The sequence below is a fragment of the Podarcis gaigeae genome (assembly GCF_964106915.1).
Source record: "Podarcis gaigeae genome assembly, chromosome: 5".
NCBI lineage: Eukaryota > Metazoa > Chordata > Lepidosauria > Squamata > Lacertidae > Podarcis > Podarcis gaigeae.
In genome coordinates this window covers 28,830,441-28,855,114 of record NC_139681.1, presented here as the reverse complement: position 1 = coordinate 28,855,114, position 24,674 = coordinate 28,830,441, and the positions used below count along the sequence as shown (strand labels likewise).

The window sequence follows — 24,674 nt, the reverse complement described above, 5'->3', positions numbered from 1 at the left end:
GCATTTAAAAGGTGTTTTTATTAGCCATTTGAAACATCATTGGAATAAAACAGCCTCATTAAAGATACATTATTATTTATCTGACATGAGAACTATTTCATTATGTGTCAGTAAGTTGGTGGAAAATTATCTTAGCAACTCACTTCTGCTTCCACAGGAGCTATATTTTCTCTTACAAAAATATAGATTTATAAAGCTTTCCATAATTATAAGCAAAACCCCACGTAAAAATGGGTCTTCCATCCTTTTTCTGTTGTTTGGACATGAACATCAACATAAATTAATGAATTACCCAATGACATGGACAAAATGTTCTGGCTGCTATATTTTGGAACTTTAAAAAATGAAATATGCAGAAGTATATATATAAAAAAGCCCCACAAACCCAATAGTTCGTCAAGTTTAATAACCAAGTGCTGAAGCACGGTGTTTAAATAAATAATAGATATTTAAAGAATTGTAAGCCAGGTATCGTAAGGGTGTTTTATCATTATTATTTTGCTATGCTTACTTTATTTTAATAGTTGGACACTGAAATCATAAACTGTAAATGTAGATCGTTGTCAGCTGAGTCTTTGCCAGACACCAAAATGATTTGACAGCTGACAGCAGTCTGCTTGAATGCCATAAACTGTGGGCCTTGTTTCCAGCAGGCTATCAAAACACCATTTTAACCTTCAATTTCCCCATATATCAAGGGCAAAATGAAAAGAAATCCCTTTGGTATGATGTCATATTGTGAAAACTCTTGTTAGGATTGGATTCAAAGAACCGTAAGGAAAAGAAGTGGCAATGCAATATTGCAAAGGGCTTGCAGCTCATTGCAATGCTATAGTGTAGTAGGGAGAGTCTATGGCAGGCATAGGCAAACTCGGCCCTCCAGATGTTTTGGGACTGCAACTCCCATCATCCCTGACCACTGATCCTGTAAGCTAGGAATGATGGGAGTTGTAGTTCCAAAACATCTGGAGGGCCGAGTTTGTCTATGCCTGGTCTATGGTGTTTCTCATGATTCAGTTTATGCAAAAGGCTCTTGTGCAAAAAGATGAACAGTTTTGGATTTACTTTCACTTTTATACTTTAAGCCACTGATGTGGGCTATATAACAGCCCTTCTGAGTGGAAGAATTTTTCTGCAGATGGATGGGCACATTTGTATCCACTCCATAATCATATATAACACTTTCTGCCATGATACATGGAACGTCATTGGTAACTTGCTTCACACAAAACCTGCATTTCCTAATTGATCACTTAACTGTTTCTAACAGCAGGTTTGTACTGCAATAACTTTAATTCTTACTACAGACAAGTCATATTGCAGCAACAGTTTGAAACAGTAACAAAAGGCATCTTTGGTCTTTATAAATATTGTGGAACATTCATCTTAAAACATAAATACAAAAATATTGGCATCATGAAGAGTGTAAAAAGTAACAACGCCTAAATATTCCAGGCAGACCTGTAACCCTCCATTCTGAAGGTGCTTTAAGAAGACTGTGCTAAGGATATCCTGAGCCTATTTAAATAAGCCAGATGCACCAATTAAATACCTTCCTCTTGCTTTCATGTTTAGAATTACTGTAAAAATCCTCAGTATAATTTAACACTTACACAGTTAAGTCATCTAATCAATATAGGACTGGTCCTTTTGTTACCAAAGACATAAATCACCAGGTAATTCTGAATTTCCTAGAACATTTATAGAGTGTGGCAGTTTAAGATAGATATTTCACTCCTTCATTGTTCCTCGTGAGTTTGTATAACCCCTTCCCGCCATTCACAATTTAAGTTCACATTACTGAGCGTACTGGCATTCCCAAAATACTTTTAGAGTTGAATCTTGATGGCACCACACCTCAACAGTGGAAGTACTGTTGTCATTTTCAACCAAGATATGGGTATTGCACACTAATTGCTTTCTTCTAACTGATTTACCTGTTAAGCAGATGGAAAATAAATTATTAGAATGTGTTGTCGTTGTTTTCTACTGTTATCTACAATTATTATTAGTCACTATTATTATTAATCACATATAATACCTAACATTTTCTAAGCGCTATACAGGGATTAAAAGAGAAGACAGTATCCATAATGATGGAAAGAGCAAAGCATGTTTCCCGTTGGGTATGTTGTCCTAGAACAATTGGAGCAGTGTGATAAATTATAAATAACTCTGCTTCTATAGGGCTACCTAAAGTGATTTTTAATTGTGTTTTTTACAAATGCCTTTGCAAAAAATAATATGCTAAATGCTCCAACCTAATTTCAATTGAATCTAACTATTTCAAGTGTTTCAGTTACATGAGCATTTAAATACAGTTGTACCTTGGATCCCGAATGCCTTGCAGGTCAAACATTTCGGCTCCCGAATGCCACAAACCCGAAAGTGAGTGCTCCAGTTTGGGACTGTTCTTTGGAATTCAAATATCTAGTGCGGCTTCCGCGGCTTCCAATTGGCTGCAGAAGCTTCCTACTGCCAATCAGAAGCTGCGCTTTGGTTTCCAAAAGTTTTGGAAGTTGAACAGATTTCTGGAATGGATTCCGTTCAACTTCCAAGGTACGACTGTACTGAAAAGGTTACCTGACAAATTTTGCCACAGCTAATAACTACATATGTTAAATAGAAATAATTTACTTGTGTAATGCATGTTCTTTAAGAATTAGCAACTGTATATTTTACATCAACCAATTTTTTTTTAAATATCTTCACAAAAATGTTCATTTCCTCTGAAATGACAAACTTTTCTCTCATTTGAAAACCTTGACTGAATACTTTGAAATGTTCTATAGATTTAAAGAGTTTACATTAAATAACTGTAATCCCCAAATGCCACTGCTATTATGGGATCAGAATTACATTTCTTTTTAAAGTGGCAATGGCAATTTTGCTGAAACTTATCCATGACAACCACTAAAACAGACAAAACTAAGACAACCATTTCCATAGTTTTATTTGCCATATGTCTGTTGCTATAGGAAAATATTCCAGATGGCTTCCATAATGATGGAATGAGAAATATGAAACCAGGAGCTCTTCCTGATACCACACATTAAATAGCCTATCAGTAACAGCATGACTAAGTAAAAGCAAGCAAGGAGCCGAGTGAATGAGATAACACAGAAACTCTGCTAAGAACATCATTTCCTATATACAAATAAAAAACAGATTACATCCAGCATTTGGAGAATTCTTTCTCATTAGACATTGGAAAAAATACTAAGTATGTACATTTGAGAAATAAGGAGAAAGGGAGGGGGAATACTCTCAGATTTCAAATAAATTAGAGACTTCCTAGATTTTAATAGGGACAGAGGTTACTTCAGAAATTTTAAAAAAAAACATTTTTACTCTGCCTTTTTGTTTTTAAGTATTTGGTAGGTAGGTGTCTGCAAATCATCAATGGTCTCTGCAATGGGTTTATTCACAGTTTCTGGTAGTAGAAGAGTAAGGAAACCAGCTGACAATCCACTGATTCCAAAGACCACAAATGGTACAGATGGGCCAAGGGATTTCTAGAAAAAAATAGTAATAAATTCATAATTGATACACACACACAAGTTACTGAAGAACAAATACCAACATATATATTACCCACTCAGTTCATATACATATTCCCAAGACAGACATTTGAAAAAATATAATTGTATATATACAGATACCCATAGGTTATACAGTAATAATAATAATAATAATAATAATAATAATAATAATAATAATTCAATGACAGATCACTTTAAGTCCTGTTATCAATGGGTTGTATCCAATGCTAATCCTACGCAGAGTAGACCTACTAAAATTTACAGCTGTGATTAACATGGTTTCTTAATTACAACTGATCTACAGTGTGTATAACTTAGTTGGATACAACTGGGTACCTTTTTAACATGCTAAAGAACTGTTGTTGAAGACAGTTATATTATTATTCTTCTGCTGAAGAAAATGTAATGTGCTAAACTATTTTCAGTCCATAGAAAGCAACACACCATTTACTAGGAAACTGCAAGAGTATGATCACATCAGCTATGACCATGGTTAACTATAGCATATGTAACCCTGCTTCATTTAGTGCTAAATATTTTGTGTGTGTGTGTGTGTGTGTGTGTGTGTTTGTATAATGCAATATAATGGAGTGAAGTAAAGTCGTATTACTTACCAGAGAAGGGACAAATGGAGCCAAAATACCACCAAATCTACAAGTCATTGAACATACACCTAAGCCAGCATTTCTGTTTTAAAAAGAGAATTTGTGTTAAGTATCTGCAAAATATTTGCCTGCGAAGAGAGGATCAACACTGAAACCTTTTAATTTTGTTAAACAGTTTATGCATAACAAGATTGTTGTGCTGAAATAATCATGTAATCTTTATCCCCATACAAAAAGATTACAATGTATTACAATACTAGATATCTTGTTATATTAGTTTCCATACAATTGACTTCCTAATCATCATACTGTGTAACCTGGAAGAATGCAAGGTGAATTTTAGAAATGGCATCTTACCACTAGGTGGTGATAAAACACCATTTTTTAATTTCTCCATAGTTTGTAAAGCATATTTTTACTAAATGATAATGTTATAGGTTTGGGGTGGGACCAACCTAAACCCTGGAAATTCATAAATGTCAGGGGTTCAGGAGCAGAGACACAGGAGATGGAGCAAATGGAGAGTGAGGAGGAATCCGAGGGGGGTGTAGGCAGTGACAGTGGTCAGAGAGATTCCACGAGTCTCTCCAGCGAATCGGAAGATTCACAGAAAGGAGCGCCGATGGCCAGGGCAAGGGGGGTGCCAAGGGGGAAACCCCAGAAGGAAGGGGCCAGCGGGGACTCCCTGAGCAGCAGTTGGAAATCAGGACCAGCTTCCCCACCAGAGCGCAGTGGGGGGGAGGAGTCCCAGGAATCGGGACCAGTGTTCTCACCACCAGAGAGAGGAGATGAGTCAGGATTGACCACGCCTCCATTGGAGAGCGGGGAAACGGTCAAGAGGAAAGTCACAGGCTGGGCGCGCGCGCCAAGTTCAAATGTACAGGCGAGCGGCACAGCAGGTAGCCCGGATAGGGAGCCAGGTCCTAAAGCCCGCCGGAAGGAAGGGCAAGACTCAGGGGGGTCAGCGTCAGAAGAGTCCAGGAAGGAGGAAACCCCAGGGGGCAGAAGGACCCAGAGGAGGAAGGAACAGCGCAGGAGGTGGAGCCGGGCTAGGATCTTAAACTGGTGCGGAAGGGATAGTGACTCAGAGGGGACTTCGCCGATCTAGAGTCAAGACGTAGGGCTGCACGCTCTGGGGTTTGAAATGGAAACTAAACTTCAATAAAGACTTTTGTACATTACATCAACCGGGCGTTGGTCCTCTGTGAGCTGGGACCTAGAGGCAGCTCTGACAATAAATGGTAGGATTTATGAACTAGATTGTTAAGGAGCTACCCCCACACATCCAAGAACAGATCCTCACTAACACACCAACAGAACCTCGACCAGGAACTTTCTATCTTCTACCTAAAATACACAAACCAGGAAATCCAGGACGCCCCATCATTTCAGGTATTGGCACTATTACAGTGGGTGTCTCCGGACTCTGTTCTGAAACCATATGCCATCAGTGCTCCCAGCTATGTACATGACACCACAGATTTTCTGAGGAAAATACAATCTTTAAATAATCTTCCCAACAATACTATACTAGCTACTATGGATGTGGAATCTCTGTATACCAACATCCCACACAACGATGGTTTACAAGCTATAAGGAACACCATTTCAGATAAAACCACAGCGGACTTTGCCACCAAACTCTGCCAATTTGACCTTACCCACAACAACTTCAAATTCGGTGATGACCTGTTCCTTCAGATCAGCGGCACAGCAATGGGCACCCGCATGGCCCCACAGTATGCCAACATCTTCATGGCAGATTTAGAACAACGTTTCCTAAACTCCTACCCACTCAAACCTCTCTTGTACCTGCGATACATTGACAATATTTTTATCATCTGGACACATGGTCAACAGACCCTGGACACCTTCCACCAGAAATTCAATGATTTTCACCCCACAATCAACCTAACAATGAATCAATCTATGCAAGAAATACATTTTTTTGGACACTACTATAAAAATACAGGATGGGCGCATAGACACCACTTTATACCGTAAACCAACTGACCGACAAACATATCTACATGCCTCTAGCTACCATCCCAAACATACCAAACAGTCCATTGTATATAGCCAGGCACTACGTTACAGCCGCATCTGTTCCAATTCTACAGACAGAGACTCTCACCTAAGAGATCTACAGCAAACCTTTTTAGAACTAAAATACCCAGCAGATGAAGTTAGACAACAGATCAACAGAGCCAGACTGATACCCAGAGAGAACTTGCTGCAAGACAGACCCAAAAAAGAAAATAACAGAACACCTCTAGTCATCACATGCAGCTCCCAAGTTAAAACAGTACAACGCATCATCAGAGATCTACAACCTCTCCTGGACAATGACAGTTCTCTTTCTCAAGCTCTGGGAGGAAGACCTTTCATTGCCTACAGACAGCCACCCAATCTTAAACAACTCCTAACCCACAATAATACTACAACCAGACCTAACACGGACACTGGCACCAGAGCCTGCAATAAACCCAGATGCCAACTTTGCTGCCACATACACCCGGACAACACCATTACTGGCCCCAACAACATCACACATACCATCTCGGGACTATTTAATTGCTCATCGTCTAACATTGTGTATGCCATCAAATGCCAACAGTGTCCTTCAGCTCTCTATATTGGACAGACAGGCCAGACCTTACGCCAAAGAATAAACGGACATAAATCGGACATCAGGAATCACAAGACAGAGAAACCAGTAGGAGAACACTTCAATCTCCCAGGACATTCTATACAAGATCTCAAAGTAGCTGTTTTACTACAAAGGAATTTCAGAAATAGACTGGAAAGAGAAGCTGCTGAATTGCAACTTATCACCAAACTTAAAACCATGGAGAGACCTGGTCTGAACAAAGACATTGGATTCTTATCTCATTATACATGACAAAGCCATTTTTCACCTTCTCACCCCTTGCTTTTTCCTGTAAGACCTATTGCAGTCGTTAAGAGTCGTCAACAGGCTCATCACAGCTATCTGCCAATCACCCATTCCCACCACCCTTCTGAGTAATACCCCTCCCCACCTTCTCACTATATAAAAGGGTCTGGAAACTTCTGTTTCAGTGTATCTGAAGAAGTGTGCATGCACACGAAAGCTCATACCAAGAACTAACTTAGTTGGTCTTTAAGGTGCTACTGGAAGGATTTTTTTTTGTTTTGACTATGGCAGACCAACACGGCTACCTATCTGTAACAGGATTTTGATTATTTGGGGTATGAATGAAAATAACAAGCTGCAGAACTGTGCCAGACAAGGAATCCCTGGGTTGGCCTATGCCAGGGGTTGGCAAGGTTTACCTCGCCTGGGCAGGTTCACTCCAGCAGAGATCCCTCTGTGGGCCGGATCTCGCACGCCTGCGATTTCCGGCGCCCGTGTGGGGACTCGCCGAGCAGGTGGCTTGGCTTGTGGGCCAGTTAAAAAACTTCCGTGGGCCACTTGTGGCCCATGGGCCTTAGGCCGCCAACCCCTGGCTTATGCAAACCAGCCTGGCCCTGCTAGTGAAGAACAAACCCATTAACATGACAAAAGGTGTTGATGGCCCATCTAAGAGGAATCCTTGGTCCTGGGCAGACAGAGACTGCTAAAGTGTACTGGAAAGAGGAAGGGAGAGAACAAGGACAGAGATCTGCCTTGGTCAAGCTGGCTGAAGGGAGGCTGAGAGAGATGTCTTGGATTCCAGTACTGCACTCTTGTGGGGAACAAGTCCCTCTTGATATGACAATGCTATAAGATCTGGACTCCCTCCATCCAAACTCAGGTGTAAATACATGAATAAATCATACTTCTTAAAGCTCTGACAACCTCCACCACATCTTCAATTCTCTAAAGGAATCCCAGGCATGCCTTGGCAGGGACTGGGGTGGCCGGTAACAATACAAATGTTTAAGCAGAGAAATGTATTCAAGCATGCAATATTGTTTCAAATGCGATTAGCTGATCACATATGGGATCCTCTTCCTTAAAAAGCAGTAGAGTGGTACCTCGGGTTAAGTACTTAATTTGTTCCGGAGGTCTGTACTTAACCTGAAACTGTTCTTAACTTGAAGCACCATTTTAGCTAATGGGGCCTCCTGCTGCCGTTGTGCCACCGGAGCACGATTTCTGTTCTTAACCTGAAGCACTATTTCTGGGTTAGCAGAGTCTGTAACCTGAAGCATATGTAACCTGAAGCGTATGTAACCCAAGGTATATATGAATCATTTTGTCCCAGAAAGACTTGAAATGTGGAGAAGTCTCCATGATTTAAAACATTCAAGCTTCTAAACATGTAACTCAGGAACAGCAATGCTAATGCTGGCACACCTGTAGCTTGTAAGCTGAATGCACTTGCCGATGAGGTTTCATTTCTTTGCGCATTATTGCTCTTGGTATATGAGAATTCTATGGGATTTGAAGCCAACATTTTTTAAAAAAATACAAAAAGAAAATTGTTTACCTCACTACTGTTGGGTAGAGTTCTGAAGTGTAAATATATACAATGTTGAAAGCAGCACTCACAGTCAATTTCCCATATAAAGCTAAGATGTTGGGACTGAATAAAAATCCTAAAACAGAGTTTGAAAGAAATGTGTTACCATTATCAGCTCCACCTTCCCCCATTAAGTAAAATGACACACAAAGGCAAAGTTCTCATTTGGCCACATTTGGAGAAGATTCCACTGAAAACAAGGAAATTGTTTCAAGAACATTTGTATTTAAGTTCAAGTGGCAGCTTCTAGCTTGTGTCAGAAGTTCTCTTTTACAAAAGTTATTCTTTGGCATTAAAACACTGCATGCACCTGCTTTCATGCCTTTTGATGAGATGAATTATGTGTGTGTAATGTTTACTTAGAAAAGGACATATACTCACCAGCATTATTTTCTGGTAGGAACATAGTGAATATACAGGCAAGGCCTGAAAATATCAAAAAAGCAGTTGTACTTTTACGTCTTCCTGACCTAAAGAGAAAATGTAGAAGAAGCTCAGGCTGAAATCTCTGCAAAAATGCATTTTACAATTTGATTATTTGAAATGATATTATATTTTCTATTAAGGGCCAACTATACAAGTAAAGGAAAGCCAAAGATGCCAAAGGGTGGAAATAAATAAATAAATATTACCATGATTTTTCAATGAAGAACATGCAGAGTGGAAATGCTGGAACTTCTACCAGGCCAGAAAGAGCCACATTTAGATATAGGTTTCCTCCCCATTCTCCGGCGTTCAGCGTTAAGCCGTAATAGACAAGGCTGCACACATACCTAAATGTATCAATTAAAGGTTGATCAGCTAATGCAGATCCTCAAAGGTCAGTTGTATGCAACAGTAACATTTATCTTTGCACCATATAAAGAATATGTACACAACAGAAGAAAGCATACAACAATGCTACATGTACAAGTTATAACAGCAAGAACCAAAACAGAACTCTACCTGAGATTTTGCTAGTTGTCTGATTACGTTATTTTATGTTACAGTGGTGCCTCGCAAGACGAAAAGAATCCGTTCCGCGAGTCTCTTCGTCTTGCGGGTTTTTTCGTCTTGCGAAGCAAGCCCATTAGCGGCTTAGCGCTATTAGCGGCTTAGCGGGCTTAGCGGATCAGTTGATAAGTGTCTTAGCGGATCAGCTGATAAGCGGCTTAGCGGATCAGCTGATAAGCGGCTTAGCGGCTTGGGGAAAAGGGGGGGAAAGGAAAAAAACCCCGCAGGAACTAGCAAGACATTTTCGTCTTGCGAAGCAAGCCCATAGGAAATTCGTTTTGTGAAGCACCTCCAAAACGGAAAACCCTTTCGTCTAGCGGGTTTTCCGTCTTGCGAGGCATTCGTCTTGCGGGGCACCACTGTATTTTACCATTTGTGGTGCAATTCCTGTTCAGGTGCATTTCAAATATACCAATAAGGTAATTGTGCCATAAACAACAAATTTAGACAATTGGATTAAGATTCTGTTTAAACCATCAAAACCTCAATCACACCAAGCTTCATTTCAACTAAATACAGAAAGATCAAAATCAAATTAGAATACAGGCAGCTCAACTTCTTTTCTTTCTCAATCCCTAAAAGACCTAGAGAAAGAAAATTTCTCTGCATGACCACTGCAAGTGATTATTTTGCATCTGGTTCTGACTGTATCAACATCCAGTATAATCTTTAGTACAAAAGACTTTAGGGAGACCCCAAACCTACAGTAATAAAACAAAGCCAACTCATATGAAGCACTCCATCTAGAAATAATAAATACTGTATAGTAGTTATTTCAGTTGTAACCTTCTTTGTGGAGTGATACCCTTAAAAATAAAATTGTTTTTTTTAAAAAAATGGACCTTGTGCTCTTAAATCCCCCTAGACACACATTCATACACACTTCTAAATGGAACTCATAATAATAGTTCTGTTATTATACTTCTCATAATGATTATCTCTTTAAGCATTATACCACAGAAGGTATGAAACTTAGAAAAAGAAAGAAACAAAAACTTCAACTCTGCTCTGGGAGCAGAAGAGGCAGAATCAAAAAAATAATGCCTCACGACTCAGAAAAACTCATAGCTCTTTCCAAATATTTATCTACTTTTGGAAACGTCAGGTAATTTTGAAGTTGTTCCAATGAGGAGTCAGCAGAATAACATTTTTTTCAAACAGCCCAAAGTTTGCTATTTTGTGTGTGCAACTAATTCATGTACCCTGAGAAGCTCTTTTTATTAATTACCAAATATACATCAAGATGACAGTGCGCCACCGAAGGACTGGATGTTTAAGGAGGCTTCGGACACCAGAAGCTGAATCATCCTTTTCTACTGCTCCTGTGCATTGCTTCAGTTTCACAGACAGTCTTTCTTTCCCATTACCAAGGGCTATGTATTGCAGCACATTCTCTGCTTCTGTTGTCTTCCCTTGGGAGTATAACCATCTTGGTGATTCTGGAAGCATGCTGTAAAGAGAAACATTCAAACCGAGATGCTCAGGGATAATTACTTTGGGGTTTTCAAATCTGTATATTAACACAACTGTCTTTTCATTAGATCACCATATATTACTAGCCTTTCAAAGCTTGACAAAATCTATCAGAAAGCAGGTAAAAATAGTGTATGCTAGTGATCTGCAGTCTTTTAAATTTATGAATCTGCAAACCACTGTGAAATGAGCCAAATTTATCAAAATATTTTAACCATCCTGGTACAGAATGACAACAAGCAAGATTACTTCCAGTTCTCTGGCTCCCATATTAGCAAAGCCACAACATTATTTATATATCCACCCATTATGGTCATATATATAAATTATTTTCATGAATCTGTAAAAGTACAAAAACTGTTCAATCATTTAATTCTAATAAAGCTATACTGCATGTGCAAACACTGCCAACCTTGACTTCCTTGCATACAAAGGGGTGTTTGTGAGAATCACAACCAACTGGATTTTTCTTCTGATTATATTGTTCCATAAGCAATATGTAAGCATTTGATTGACAGCAAAACAGAAATCCCTCAAGTTCCTCCAACTTATTTTACTTAGAACACAAGTCATTTCAAAATTCTACCTTTACTAGTCTGCTCTCCAGTAACAGTACTTTATTTCTGGTTTGCAAGTTACATAACATACACAAAACATTACTTACAATGAGAGAAGGAGAAAGAAAAGTCCTGGAGAATTGGATACGAAGGCAAGGAAACGCCACTCTCTTATGTAATAACCCAATAATGCATAAATTGCTATGCCAACCGCAAATGTCAAATTTGTTAATGAGCCTGAAAATAGAAAAAAAGCAAAAGGTTTCATTAACTATGGGTATAAGTCTCTCCACACAGAAAGTATACATAAAGGGTGACCCAAAAGTAGGTATACAGTTGAATCAATGAAATTCATCACAACAGATTTTATGGGTACAAATAACTGACATTCAACAAAGTGGCAGTTAAATTTCAGACTGGCAGTTGGAAAGATTAGTGGAGTCAGATAAAAGGATTATTGTGAATGATAACAGTAAATTTGAGTCAAGAACAAAGAAAGTGGATTCTAAAGCAGTATACCTCCTTTTGGGCCACCCTGTTGTTATAAGAATTTAAGGTCTCATATATATAAATTAAATGTTCGTAAATTTACAAGGCAAACACATACGTATATAAACCACATGTCTGAAATAGTACAAGAGAGCAATCCTGAAACCATTTTAACTCTCCCAAATTGACCTCAAATGTTTCTCTGCAAGGAGGAAGGAAATGGGAAAGCCTCTCTATTGTCTTCTGCTTACCTGTCTTTAGGGCATCTTTGTGTATTAATAGGGCGAGACTATTAATTCAGGAATTAAAGTATTTACCATCACAAAAGAATGGGCCGGCTGCCCAAGTAAGCAATTGCTGGCCATTGTCAGCAGACAGGATTTCTGTTGAAGACTGCCTCCTTCTGTGATGTATGTATTTTGTTTTTTGGGGTGGTCTTGAGCTACAGGGTCTATATAAGGGCTTGCACACCATTGTTCTGGGTTCCTCCTCCTTCCTGCATGTGGTGAGTGAGCACCCTGTTGCAACAGTTTAATAAAGATCAGGCTTACTAGCTACTTTGTTTCTCAATATTCTCTGGTTGGCCTCTGTTATTTTCTCCTACCAATAGGGAACCCACTTAAGGGAAAAGGAGCAGATTTTTTCTACATGACTGTATAATAAGACCATAATTCATAAACCCTTACTCATGAGAAGTCCAACAGTGTTTAGTTACTTTATGCATGTTTGAGCCTCTAAGCTAAAAGACCTGAAACGCCTTTGTGGACTTTGCCAATTGGAAACCAACTCAAATATTTAGGAAATAAAATTTAGTATTTGAATCAAGTTCAAAAAAACTATCTTACCTACATACTCTAACCTTCTTGAATCTTAGGCAAGCTAGCAAGCCACAGCAAACTTACTTTAATAAATTAGATCCCAATTGTTTAAAAATACTCTTTGAAATTCAAGGATCTAAAGTGAGTAAGATGAAATACAAGCAGCAGACATGAACTGAAAAAAAGATGAAGAAGAGAAGCGTTTGGATTTCATATCCCGCTTTATCACTACCCAAAGGAGTCTCAAAGCGGCTAACATTCTCCTTTCCCTTCCTCCCCCACAACAAACACTCTGTGAGGTGAATGAGGCTGAGAGACGTCAGAGAAGTGTGACTAGCCCAAGGTCACCCAGCAGCTGCATGTGGAGGAGCGGAGACGCAAATCCGGTTCACCAGATTACGAGTCTACCGCTCTTAACCACTACACCACACTGGCAAGAAAATGTTGTAACTGATGTATCTCAGCATAATCTAAAATATAATCCAGAATAGAGATGGGAACTACATAAATTATGTAGGCAATGGGCCGAAAGCCATTTTCAAAAGTATTAACATCTGTCATAAAAAACAATTAGTTGACTGAACAAATTCAGTGTTGTATCCACCTAAATAGATGCACTGAAATTAATGAATCTAAGCTAGTCATAGCCATTATTTCCAATGGGTTTACTCTGAGTAGGACACAACTGGCAGAAAGCCCCAAACACAAAGTCTTAAAATTTTACAGTTTTTAGTAACTGGTTCTACAGAATCACAGAATCAAATTCCCATCAGAAACAAAGACCTACTAAATATAATTTTTTTGCCAGAATTTTAGGAACTGCCTTTTTTTTTTTAGCAGACTGAATCAAATTCTCATCTCTTACCTGTCAGTGCCCAAAAGGATTTTCCTACATATTCTTGTGTCAAAACAAAAGACACTAGAGACATACCACCATTTGTAATTCCAACGAAAAAGCGCGACATTGCAAAAATGTCATAGTTTGGAGCAAATGCTGAAACATACCCAAAAATGACATCTAAGAAAAGACCTGCACAAAACATATAATGGGTAAAAAAAAAAATTAGTTTTGTGGTGCAATCCTACATATGTCTACTAAGAAGTCCCATTGAGTATGTTTAGGATTGCAGTTTTCAATGAAGATAAAATAAGGTGAAAGGAGAAATAATAAGACCCCCCCACCTTAGGTGAAAACATAGCTCCACTGAAATAGATCATACTGTACTTCTAGTATCTTAAAACATCAAGAGACAAATTATGCATACACACATAAGTTGACAGTACCCCAAATAAAGATTTATTGTTTAGCAATAATCAAATATGCTATTTTTATAAGAGGATGTAGCTACCACAACCCCAAAGTCTTCCTACTAAGTTATTTTAGTATGGACACAAATGTATCAGCTACTTGCAAATGTGCTAGCAATATCTAAAATGTCAAAGGTGTCCAAATGGAAATCTGAATGCTCCTTCTACAAGACAACACTGCAATTCTGTGCATGTTTACTTGGAGCAGAGGGTTGCCAACCTGGCACCTGACTGAGCATTCATTAAAAAAGGAGAAGTTTCTAGCCCTCATTCCCCTTGAAAGAAAATTATGAAGCCTGGCTGCTCCTTCCTGTGAAATCAGAGTTGTGATTGATGAGTGAGTTGTTTGGATACCAGGCAGCAGGAATCCCATGTGTCCTACAGAGCTCCTCTTTCCCTTTAATGCACTTTGCCTGTTTCTTATTTTCTAGTCCTTAGATCCACACACTTGCGGCTCTATTTTTCTATTTGTTTGTTTTGCTGCCTCGCAGCTATGTGAAGCATTCAACAGGCAGCTACTTCATGGGCTTTCAAATCTGTGCTGAAGTAGAGGAAGTGTGGAAATCACCTGTCACTTGTTTTGCTGCCTGTTGGTCCCATGGAGCAGGCAGCTGCAGGAGAGGGGTCTCAGCTGAATATTGGGAGGCAGGATACGGGCAACCCTTTATTTTTATTTTTTTGCTTCTTCTGAATGCTCTACAGCAAGGACTGTTCCATAGTTGTTGTTGGGAGGGTCTCCTCACAAGCTGGAGGCACAGCAGAACTTTGCTGAAGCTCTTCAACCTCCTGGTTAACAGCTGATGTACCGGAAAGCAGCAGCTACTGAGGCTTGAGGCTGCTCAGCTGATGCATGGGGAAACATCCCCGCACATCAGCTGAGTAAGTCCCACTTCCCCTCCATCTCACATGAGCTGGAGCAGCAGCAGGGCTTTCTTGAGCTGCTCAGCTGATGTTTTATGTTTCCATCTCATTTTTATTTCTATACTTTTGGAGCTGGCAGTCATTTTGTGAGTGGTGCCCTTGGCAGCTTCTGGAAATTCTAAGTGTGCTCCAGACCCAAAAAGGCTGGCGACTGCTGACTTAGAGGTTAAGCCCCATAGCATCCAATGGGGATTTCTGCCTAGTTAAGTGCATTTAGTATTACAGAGTAATTTTATTTTGTAATTTCATAATTTTGTGTACTGATTCTGAAACAATTCTGAAATATAATGTGTGTGTGTGTGTGTAAATGTATACACGCACAAATAAGGCACTCATACACCATCAGTATGAATCACTTAAATCTAAAAAAAAAAAAACCTAGTTGATATTAACTCGCAAATTTGAAACAACCAAAAGACTGTGCCAGATACACAGTTTTCCATATCATCTTACCTGTTAGATACACAGGCTTCCTGCCCAGTTTATCTGACAGTTGACCAAACAATATATTTCCAATAAGCAACCCAGCAAAGTACAAGGATGCTGCCAGGCTCACCTTATATGCTTCATGTCTGATTAAATACCACTGTTAAAAACAAAAAAAGGACTCTTTTCAGTTAAAACATAGTAACAAACCAGTGATAAGTTATCTAATCTCAACAGGCCCACTAGTCAGAAACTAGTGTAATGGCAACAGGCCTGTTAGTCAGAAACAAGTTGCTGCCATTTCCAATGTAGCCAGGAGATTGGTTGGGAAGTAACTGCTGAATCCTTTCTCTTCTTGCTAGCTTGCATACATACTTGCTTACATACTCCTGAAACAGCTGCTCCCAATTCATTAAACTCCCAGTCAGGCTAAAGTAACATCTACCAAATGAAAGAGGCAGGGATCCCTCCTGCCAACCTAAACTGCACTTTAAAATTTTCTCCCACTTTACAGGAAACAGACAAGACCCATATTCTGGCACATGGAACATAAATTTATTCTACCTTCCCACGTCAGATTTGAAGTTTAAAGGTAAATTGTTGGTGCACTATACTTCCCAAGCATCGGTTTACAATGCATTTCCTATTATATGCTGGTTTTCTACAAGAGGCTACTTAATACCCACATGGCATGCAAAACTGCCTGACTATGGTAGAATTGCACAATGGGAACAGTAAAATGCCTTCTACAACCTCCAAGTTCAGAAGTCATCTCAAGAAGAGAGCACAGAAGCATATCCATCGCAGACCATTAGGGACTTAGAGGAGCTCTCTGGTCTGGAATACATTTTGGAGTTTTGCGTAGGAAAGAACTGCAATCTGACATTGGTTACTATGGTAACTAGCAAAATATCGAGCTGAATTCATAACGGCTCCTTGTTTAAACAGCTGGCCTCATATTTCAATGTAATTCTAGGAAGCTACAGATTTAGAGCTTCTGATGAAGTCCTTGATATGTAGGTTAGTGATCAGTACAAGTACAAAAACAAACAACACCATACAATCCAAGCGGGAAGGTGAGATGAGCTACAGGAACCACCGTTATAAGAAATGAAAATGCAGCTGGATAAAATATTGAAATTAAGAGTGATGCTAAGAACACGTCCAGCATTTTATTAATCTACATTGACATTTCTTAAAAGTTTGGTTTCTGTAACTCATTTTTTCCCCTTATTACATCTGTGGTTCTTACCTACATGTTTGGCTCTCACTCAGTTTATAAATGCACAAAATTCAAATACAGGTCTTAGAGTGAAATACACACACCCAAACACTAAAACATTTAAACATTTACCAAAGCAATACAAGAGCCAGTTTTCAAAAACTGACATAATATTACATTTATCAAGCTTTATTATGCCTATTTTTATAATAGTTTTGAAATGAGAAAAACATACACCAATATAATACGCTTTGTGAGCCCATCATACCTTCAAGCCTTTGGCAGTTCTTGAATCATAGAATTGGAAGGGACCATGAGGGTCATCCAGTCCAACCCCCTGCAATGGAGGAAACCTTTGCCCAACGTGGGGCTTGAACTCATGACCCTGAAATTAAGAGTCTCATGCTCTACCAACTAAGCCATCTGGCTAAGATGTAACAGAAGTTTTGACATGACCAAGAACATCTAGTTTATGAAGAATAGACGTTTAACTAGCAGGATTTATGTGCAGAATATTATATGATTATTCCAACAGTGATTTTAGCCAGAACACAGAGGTACACCACTCAAAATAATCATAAGCACTTCCATGCATACATCTGCAAAACCAGGAATTTTATGATGTTATAAATCACTGAGCAACTTCTCGCTCCCACCATTTCAATTCTCCAGAATGCAATGTAATGTAGCTAGTGTGGTTCCATCCAGATGTTGTTAGACTGCAACTCCCATCATCCCTGGCCATTCGTCATGCTGACTGGGGCTGATGGAAACTGGAGTCCAACAACATCTGGAAGGCACTACGCTGGCTACTGTTTAAGGCTAGAGAGCACAAACACTTGAGTGTACTGCAGTAAAAAGGAAAGCAGAAAATGTATCCATGTTTGCATGTGCTTACAAATCAATTTAAATACTAAGAACATCAACATGAGGCTACTTGGAAGATACTAATTGTGTGACATCTCTTTCAATGATGGGCCCAAATTTAAACAAAATGCTGGTTCCCACAAGAGCAGTCACCTTCAAAGGGTTTCAAGCAGCCTAGTTCCATGTTTAAAGGGTTCATAACCTGCACAGCACCCTTTATGTAAGCAGCTAGTACATATGTGTACATCTTCCCTGATGGACACAAATCAGTAGCATGCAAGTACCACATGGATAAGGGCTAGAAAATAATGTAAATGATTCTTAAACATTGAAATCAGGCTAGGCACATGGAACTCTGGATGAGCAAATGCTTTGCACACAGCCAATCCCATGCTTTATATAAGCCCTTTCTAATATGTAAATGCTGCCTTGAACAATGTTTGAAAGAGATGCACATAGAGGCAGGGAAGCATGGCTAACAAGTGGCAAGAGAAATAATAAGTTTAAAAATAATCTAAAGGTGCACTAGAGAGCACTAAGCCAGGGCCAGAGAAACTATCTGACAATATCACTTTCTCACATACAATTCTGAGGTGATAAAAATGCAACCTCTATAGCCATAGCTTTTCATCACTGTTTTATTAATTTTATTTCCTTACATTTATTTCCTGCCTCTCTTCTGCCACGGAACTCAAGGCAGCGAACATGTGGTCCCGAGGTGGTCACCCATCCAGGCACTGACCAGACCTAGACCTGCTTAGCTTCAGCAAGGTGGTAGACTTATGTGCCTTCAGACCACACCCTGAGACACAAAAAGAGCACAGACATAGGAGGCTGCCTTATACCAAGTCAGACTTTTAGTCCAAGTAGCTCTGAATTGCCTACTACACTGCCTGGCAGCGGCTCCCAGAGGTTTTTGTAATAATCCTTATTGCATTTGCCCTAAAAACAGTGATAATTATCAGTGGTGAAGCACATTGGTAATGCTGGTAATAGAACCAGAGCTAAAAGAATTGCATGTTGTAGAAACAGCTTGCAGACTTCCAAGAAGGCTGAATGCAGACTCCGCTTATTAACCAATCTACTAATTTCCTACTGGGCTAACAGACCAGATTGTTCCTAAGGGAGAAGCAGTATGCATGTTCCAACTTTAGTTTAACTTTCTATGTTATCAACATGATGATTCTAGCAAAAGCCCCTCCCCCCCTTCTTGTTCTTTTGTAAAATCAAGTTATTACTACTAACCTTCTTTTAATGGGCAGCAGGAGTGGTTCAAAACGTCTATTTTTTATTCAGCAAAAATGAAACAAGCAAGGATATAAAATCATTTTTGCTTTTTTAAAAAATGTTTCCCTCTTTAGTAGGAAACATGTACCTGTGGAGCACGAACGTATTATTAAATGTTCTAGATGATATTTGAAGCCTACTGTGATTAATGCGTAGGTATCACCATCCTGTATCTCCTGAACCTTAAAACAAACAAAAACAACATAACAGGTGCCATCAAGAGCACTGCGTGTGGGGCCACATTTTCTGAGAGCTGGTGCCTTCCTCTGGGGATCTTCCTTTGTGAAGGCACAATTTAAAAGCAATGTGGAACAGAGATTTTTTTACAGTGATATCTACTTTACAGAATGCTCTTCCCAGAGACATCCAGCTAGAAGCAACCTTCCCTTCCACTGAACGGAGCCTTCTTAAAAAGAAAACAGAACAATGCATATGGACTCCATGTTTAAACTATAGTGGTTCTCAACATAAATGTTGTTTTTTGCCTGATGCTGAAATAATACTTTTGAGGGTGTCTGGGTACCTGGAGAGAGCATTCCAAAGGTGATGAGACCACACTGAAAGATTCTCTCATCCTGACTACTACCTGCTGCCCATAATGGCAGCAACTGGAGGAAAGTGTCAGATGACAATCTCAGCCGATGTGGGAGGAAGTAATGCAATAGGTATTCAGGTTCCAATATGCTGAGGTTTTCAGGAATAAGACTAGGACTTTGAACTGAGCTCAGAGCCTTACTGAGCAACAGCATTGTTTTAGTACACCTGAAATGTGAACTCTTCACCTGGTCCCAGTTGGGAGTCTAGCCATAGTGTTCTTCATTAGCTGCAGTCTTCCACGACAGCCCCATGCAGTAGTCAAACTGAGAAGTCACCTAGACATGGATAACTGTGGCGAGACATATTACAAACTACTTCTGAAACTCATCTGTTCCATAAGCAAGGTTTACAGTGGCAGGAGCAGGAGCACTGCTGTTTAAGTACAATAAACTCAAAGTACCCTGGGACACATGAAAGAAGATGCAAAATTCTTTGGATCCTAAAAAATACAGACGACAAAAGAGAAGAGATCCAACAGCAAAAGATGCTTAAAATGCCCACAGCAGTATTTGACTGTACATTAAACAGACTAATTAGGTTTGTGAGACTTTTAAAATATATAAACGTAAATATGTGGTGTAAGTTACACTATGACACTTTCATTATAAAAGGATTGAGATCATACCATAGTAAATTCTAAGCCTTGAAGAATTATAATTAACAAATTATTTTTACTCAGGGGAGTAGTACTTACAAGTTGAACAGCATAAGGAGAAATGTTAGAACTATGAAACACTAAAGATTAGAGTACTGGTTCAAGTGACTTTTTCTTTAGCAGTGAATTCTATGTTCTCATTTAAAAAAAGAATTGCAACATACACAAAGTTCTTTTCTTCCAAGGTTTTAAGAGGCAGCATCCTATATTGAAGCCATGTGGGCAAAATAAGAAACCTAAAAAATAGAAAAGAATGCTAAGAAACAGCAGCAAAATATACTTGCCTCTGTTGCTATGGATGTGAAGTTGCTGGTAAACCTGACGTGTTTTGCAAGAGCCTCCCTACTAGTACTAGTTTGAATCTCCTCCAGGTCGAGATGATATTCCGGCACTGCTCCCACTATCACAATAAGCATAGATTGAAAGGCCACAAACACCTTAAAAGCAAAACAAGGAGAGTTTATTTAGAGCGATCAGTCAGATAAATAAATACACATGCCAGGTCCCAACACTCAGTCATGCTCTGGTGTGACCAAGAAACAGAACCCAGTATAGAGTTGTACAGACAGGAAAAATTTAATTTAGCTCCTATACCTATTGCATCTAGGCCTTTTCACTGCCTGTCATACATATAATTGGTTGCTATTTCATTTTTACGGAACCAAGTAAGCCACTGTACTTGAGACCACTATTTCTGTAAAGGCAATAATCTTCTACTTCACAAACACACTGGCCATCAAAACAATTAGCATCTTCCAAATGTTTATACAAAGGCATTCCAACAACAAAAAAGAGAAGACTAATTATTTGCCACTGAGTGAATTGACAGTCCCATGCACATGGAGTTTGTCCCACTGGACTTAGCTTATGCCTTAGATCACACAGTTTGAAATGCCTGGCGATTTAAAAAACCAGTAGGGTATTGTAAAATCTCCTGTTCTATCTATTCTTAAGGATTGGGTTGGATTTGGGGGTCTTGAAAATCTTCCTTAGTAATATAGGTAAAGGTACCCCTGACCATTAGGTCCAGTCGTGACTGACTCTGGGGTTGCAGCGCTCATCTCGCTTTATTGGACGAGGGAGCTGGCGTACAGCTTCCGGGTCATGTGGCCAGCATGACTAAGCCACTTCTGGCGAACCAGAGCAGCGCATGGAAACGCCGTTTACCTTCCCGCCAGAGCGGAACCTATTTATCTACTTGCACTTTGACGTGCTTTCGAACTGCTAGGTTGGCAGGAGCTGGGACTGAGCAATGGGAGCTCACCCCATTGCGGGGATTCAAACCACTGACCTTCTGATCAGCAAGTCCTAGGCTCTGTGGTTTAACCCACAGTGCCACCCGCGTCCCTCCTTAGTAATGTAGCCTTATTAGACTTTACCGATTGTAATATACTTTTCAGTAATATACTTTTTTCAGTAATATACTTTTTATTATATTCAATGATGTGAATTTTCCATTATCATATTCAACAGCTCTTTAATCAGTGTTTAGTGTGTAAGAAGCTCTCCAAGTTTTTAAATAATCTTTCGAATAAAGGCCCCAATTATGGAAATCATAATGCAGTATCCCCAAGTCATGCCACAGTGTTGTAGTTACATCTTAATTTCCATTAAAAGATCAATCTCCTTTTCCACATATTATTTTTTGTGGCCTTTAACAACAGTGGAACTCAAAGAAATCATACAGCAAGCCCACAACTTACACTCTTTCCTAAATCACATAGTTAAAACCCATTGGGTTCAATGGTGGGTCGGATTGCCAAAGTCATTTTCCTGGAACCTCGTCCCCCTCTGCCCCTTTTAATTTTTTTGCCACCTGCCTGAAGCTGAATGCACACAAGTTAAACGAATGTAAATTGTGGGCTTACTGTATCTAGAGTAGCCCAGCATACATCCACTAATCAGAACCAGAACATAACATTTGTGCCAGGGTAATAACCATCTTATTAATATTACTTTGAACACCATTACAACTTGGGAATGATAAACTAGAAATGCCATCTTCAAAAGATTTTATTTTTAAATCTGTATACCACCCTTCATAAACAGATTTCAGGGAAGTTCACAACATAAAAACACAAGATAAAAACAATAAGTGACTTCAAAATCTTAAGCAGCACTTTTCTGGGGGTGGGGAGTGAGTTGGTAAATTAGTAGTGGGGGGGGGGGAATAGGTCATCAGCCTTTTCTTCTCCCCAAGATATCCCTCATGGCTGCGGAGGTTTAGGACCAATGTTTTCCTTCTCCAAATGGGCTACTTTCTCAGGCTGAGAAGCCTCTCCGCAGCACGTGCAGAGCATGAGAATCTTAACCTCAGGCTTGTGGGTCGGAGCCCCACGTTGGGCAGGAGGTTGGACTAGATGACCCTCATGGTCCCCTCCACAATGAAATATTCCACAGGGGGAGGTCTCTCCCCTCTCCAGACACCCAGCGCCCCGGAGGGCGAGTCTCGCTGGTCAGGTGCTTCCAAAGGAAGCAGCATCCTTCTCACTAGCAGTGCGTTGCAGGAACAAGCGACGTCGCTCCCCTCAAAGCCCCCCCCTCCCAAGTCAGCATCCTCCCTCGGGAGGCGCCACCCACCTCCACAAGGCAGCGCAGCCGCTTCCTGCCTACCCCGCGCCCAGGTCTACGTAGCGCCCTGGCTGCTGCCTTGGCAACGCGCACCACGCGCCGCACACCCCGTGACAAAAGGGGCTGAGGCGGAGGGAATTATGGGGGCAACTGCCATCTGGCCGGGCAGGGAGGGGGGAGGAGGAGCCGGGCGGGCCCCGCGCGTCGCCCCCACCTGCAGCAGCACCAGGAAGGCGGTGAGGCGCTTCTGCCTGGGGCCGAACTCCCCCACCAAGCCGAAGGCCTCGTCCAAGTCCATGGCTCCGCCGGGCCTCTCCGAAGCATCCCCGTCAGACAGAGCGAGCGAGCGAGCACCGCAGGGCCTCGAGCGCTTTTGCGCTAGGCGGTCGCCGCCGCCGCCGCCGTCCAAAGGTGGTGAGGTGGCCGAAGTGCGGGGGAGGGAGGGAAGAGGGAAGAGGTTCCTAAGCGACCTCTAGCGGCGGTTGCTGACAGGACAATGGCGAGGCGTTTGGGGGCGGGGCTAGGACGCCGCCACTCTCAGCCTCGCCCCGCCCCTTTTCTCCCGATTCAGCCGTAAGGATCAAAGTAGGCAGGAGCGAGGGGGGAGCGGCCTGAGTGCGCAAGGGTTTCTGGGACAAAAGGGTGCTAATGGGACAGTGCCTGCGCGGAATTATTCGTTTCTCTTGTCAGCCTCTTCCTGAAGCGTGTTCATTCGAAGCGGTTCCCATGGAGTTCACGTGTTTATTTGTAAAGTGCGCACACAAAAGAGGTCCTGGCTTATAGCTTTAACATCTATTTTGAATAAATCCTAAAGTAAAAATAATAATAATAAGACTTAGTTCAAGGAACTCCCATAAAATTTTATATGTCGTTTTCCATGTATAGATGCAAAATTAGAAATATTATCACTCCATATGGATGTACACATGCATTTGCTGCTCTGGGGAACATGCTGTTTAATTTTCAATTTGGAAAATTAGGTGACTCATCTAAGAGCAAATGAACTCCCATGCAAAAGACACTAGAAGCCATAGGAAGCAGCTGCTGGGTAGGGAACAGGGGGCCAATCACTAGACTGCAGTTGTCCTCATCCCCCTCTCTCATGCACAGTTTGAAATGAAACAATACAGTGGTACCTTAGGTTACATATGCTTCAGGTTACAGACTCTGCTAACCCAGAAATATTACCTCGGGTTAAGAACTTTGCTTCAGGATGAGAACAGAAATCGTGCAGTAGCAGCGCGGCAGGCCCCATTAGCTAAAATGATGCTTAAGGTTAAAAAAAGTTTCAGGTTAAGAACAGACCTCCAGAACGAATTAAGTTCTTAATCCGAGGTACCACTGTATTTCATTGTAACCATTTTACTAGTAAGTGTGCATAAGGATAGTAGTATAAGGCAACCTAACATATAGCTGTTTTCATGTACTCTCTAGATCAGGAGTCAGCAAACTTTTTCAGCAGGGGGCCGGTCCACTGTCCTTCAGACCTTGTGGGGGGCCGGACTATATGTTTTTTTTTTGGGGGGGGGACAAATTCCTGTGCCCCACAAATAACCCAGAGATGCATTTTAAATAAAAGGACACATTCTACTTATGTAAAAACACCAGGCAGGCCCCACAAATAACCCAGAGATGCATTTTAAAGAAAAAGACACATTCTATTCATGTAAAAACACGCTGATTCCTGGACTGTCCGTGGGCGGGATTTAGAAGGCAGTTGGGCCAGATCCGGCGCCCGGGACTTAGTTTGCCTACCCATGCCTAGATACTTCTGTTCCAGGTGAATAAATATGGAGAGAAACTGGAAGGTTGTGACATTCATCACACTAGCCCCACACAGGCCCCTGATGCAATGT

The 24,674-nt window shown here is 40.5% G+C and overlaps 1 protein-coding gene across 3 annotated transcripts; it reads right to left on the bottom strand.

The window, feature by feature from the left end:
- On the bottom strand, positions 1 to 23,374 carry LOC310845372 (solute carrier family 22 member 15-like). Of its 3 annotated transcripts, none has more exons than XM_083740472.1 (12): positions 23,033 to 23,374; positions 20,532 to 20,684; positions 15,647 to 15,779; positions 13,830 to 13,994; positions 11,765 to 11,894; positions 10,856 to 11,077; positions 9,267 to 9,407; positions 9,016 to 9,104; positions 8,602 to 8,710; positions 4,157 to 4,229; positions 3,352 to 3,515; positions 1 to 1,937 (listed from the first exon to the last, which is right to left on the bottom strand). In XM_083740472.1, the coding sequence occupies exons 1-12, from the start codon at positions 23,114 to 23,116 to the stop codon at positions 1,934 to 1,936; spliced, it is 1,467 nt and encodes a 488-aa protein (XP_083596598.1). In that variant the 5' UTR covers positions 23,117 to 23,374; the 3' UTR covers positions 1 to 1,933. The 3 variants fall into 3 exon arrangements, with proteins under 3 accessions (XP_083596598.1, XP_083596600.1, XP_083596599.1); XM_083740474.1 differs by lacking the exon at positions 23,033 to 23,374 and adding an exon at positions 18,368 to 18,510 and having other exon boundaries at positions 20,532 to 20,674; XM_083740473.1 differs by lacking the exon at positions 23,033 to 23,374 and adding an exon at positions 18,368 to 18,510 and having other exon boundaries at positions 3,357 to 3,515; positions 20,532 to 20,674.
- Positions 23,375 to 24,674: the final 1,300 nt, after the last annotated feature.

Bases quoted from the DNA above. Each gene is read 5' to 3' on its own strand.
- LOC310845372 (XM_083740472.1), bottom strand. From the start codon at position 23,116: ATGGACTTGGACGAGGCCTTCGGCTTGGTGGGGGAGTTCGGCCCCAGG. The intron at 13,995-15,646 runs GTAAGATGATAT...TGTTTTGTGCAG, and splicing joins GAAGCCTGTGTATCTAACAG to GTCTTTTCTTAGATGTCATT. The intron at 11,078-11,764 runs GTAAGTAATGTT...TTCTCTTTACAG, and splicing joins TTCTTTCTCCTTCTCTCATT to CATGCTTCCAGAATCACCAA.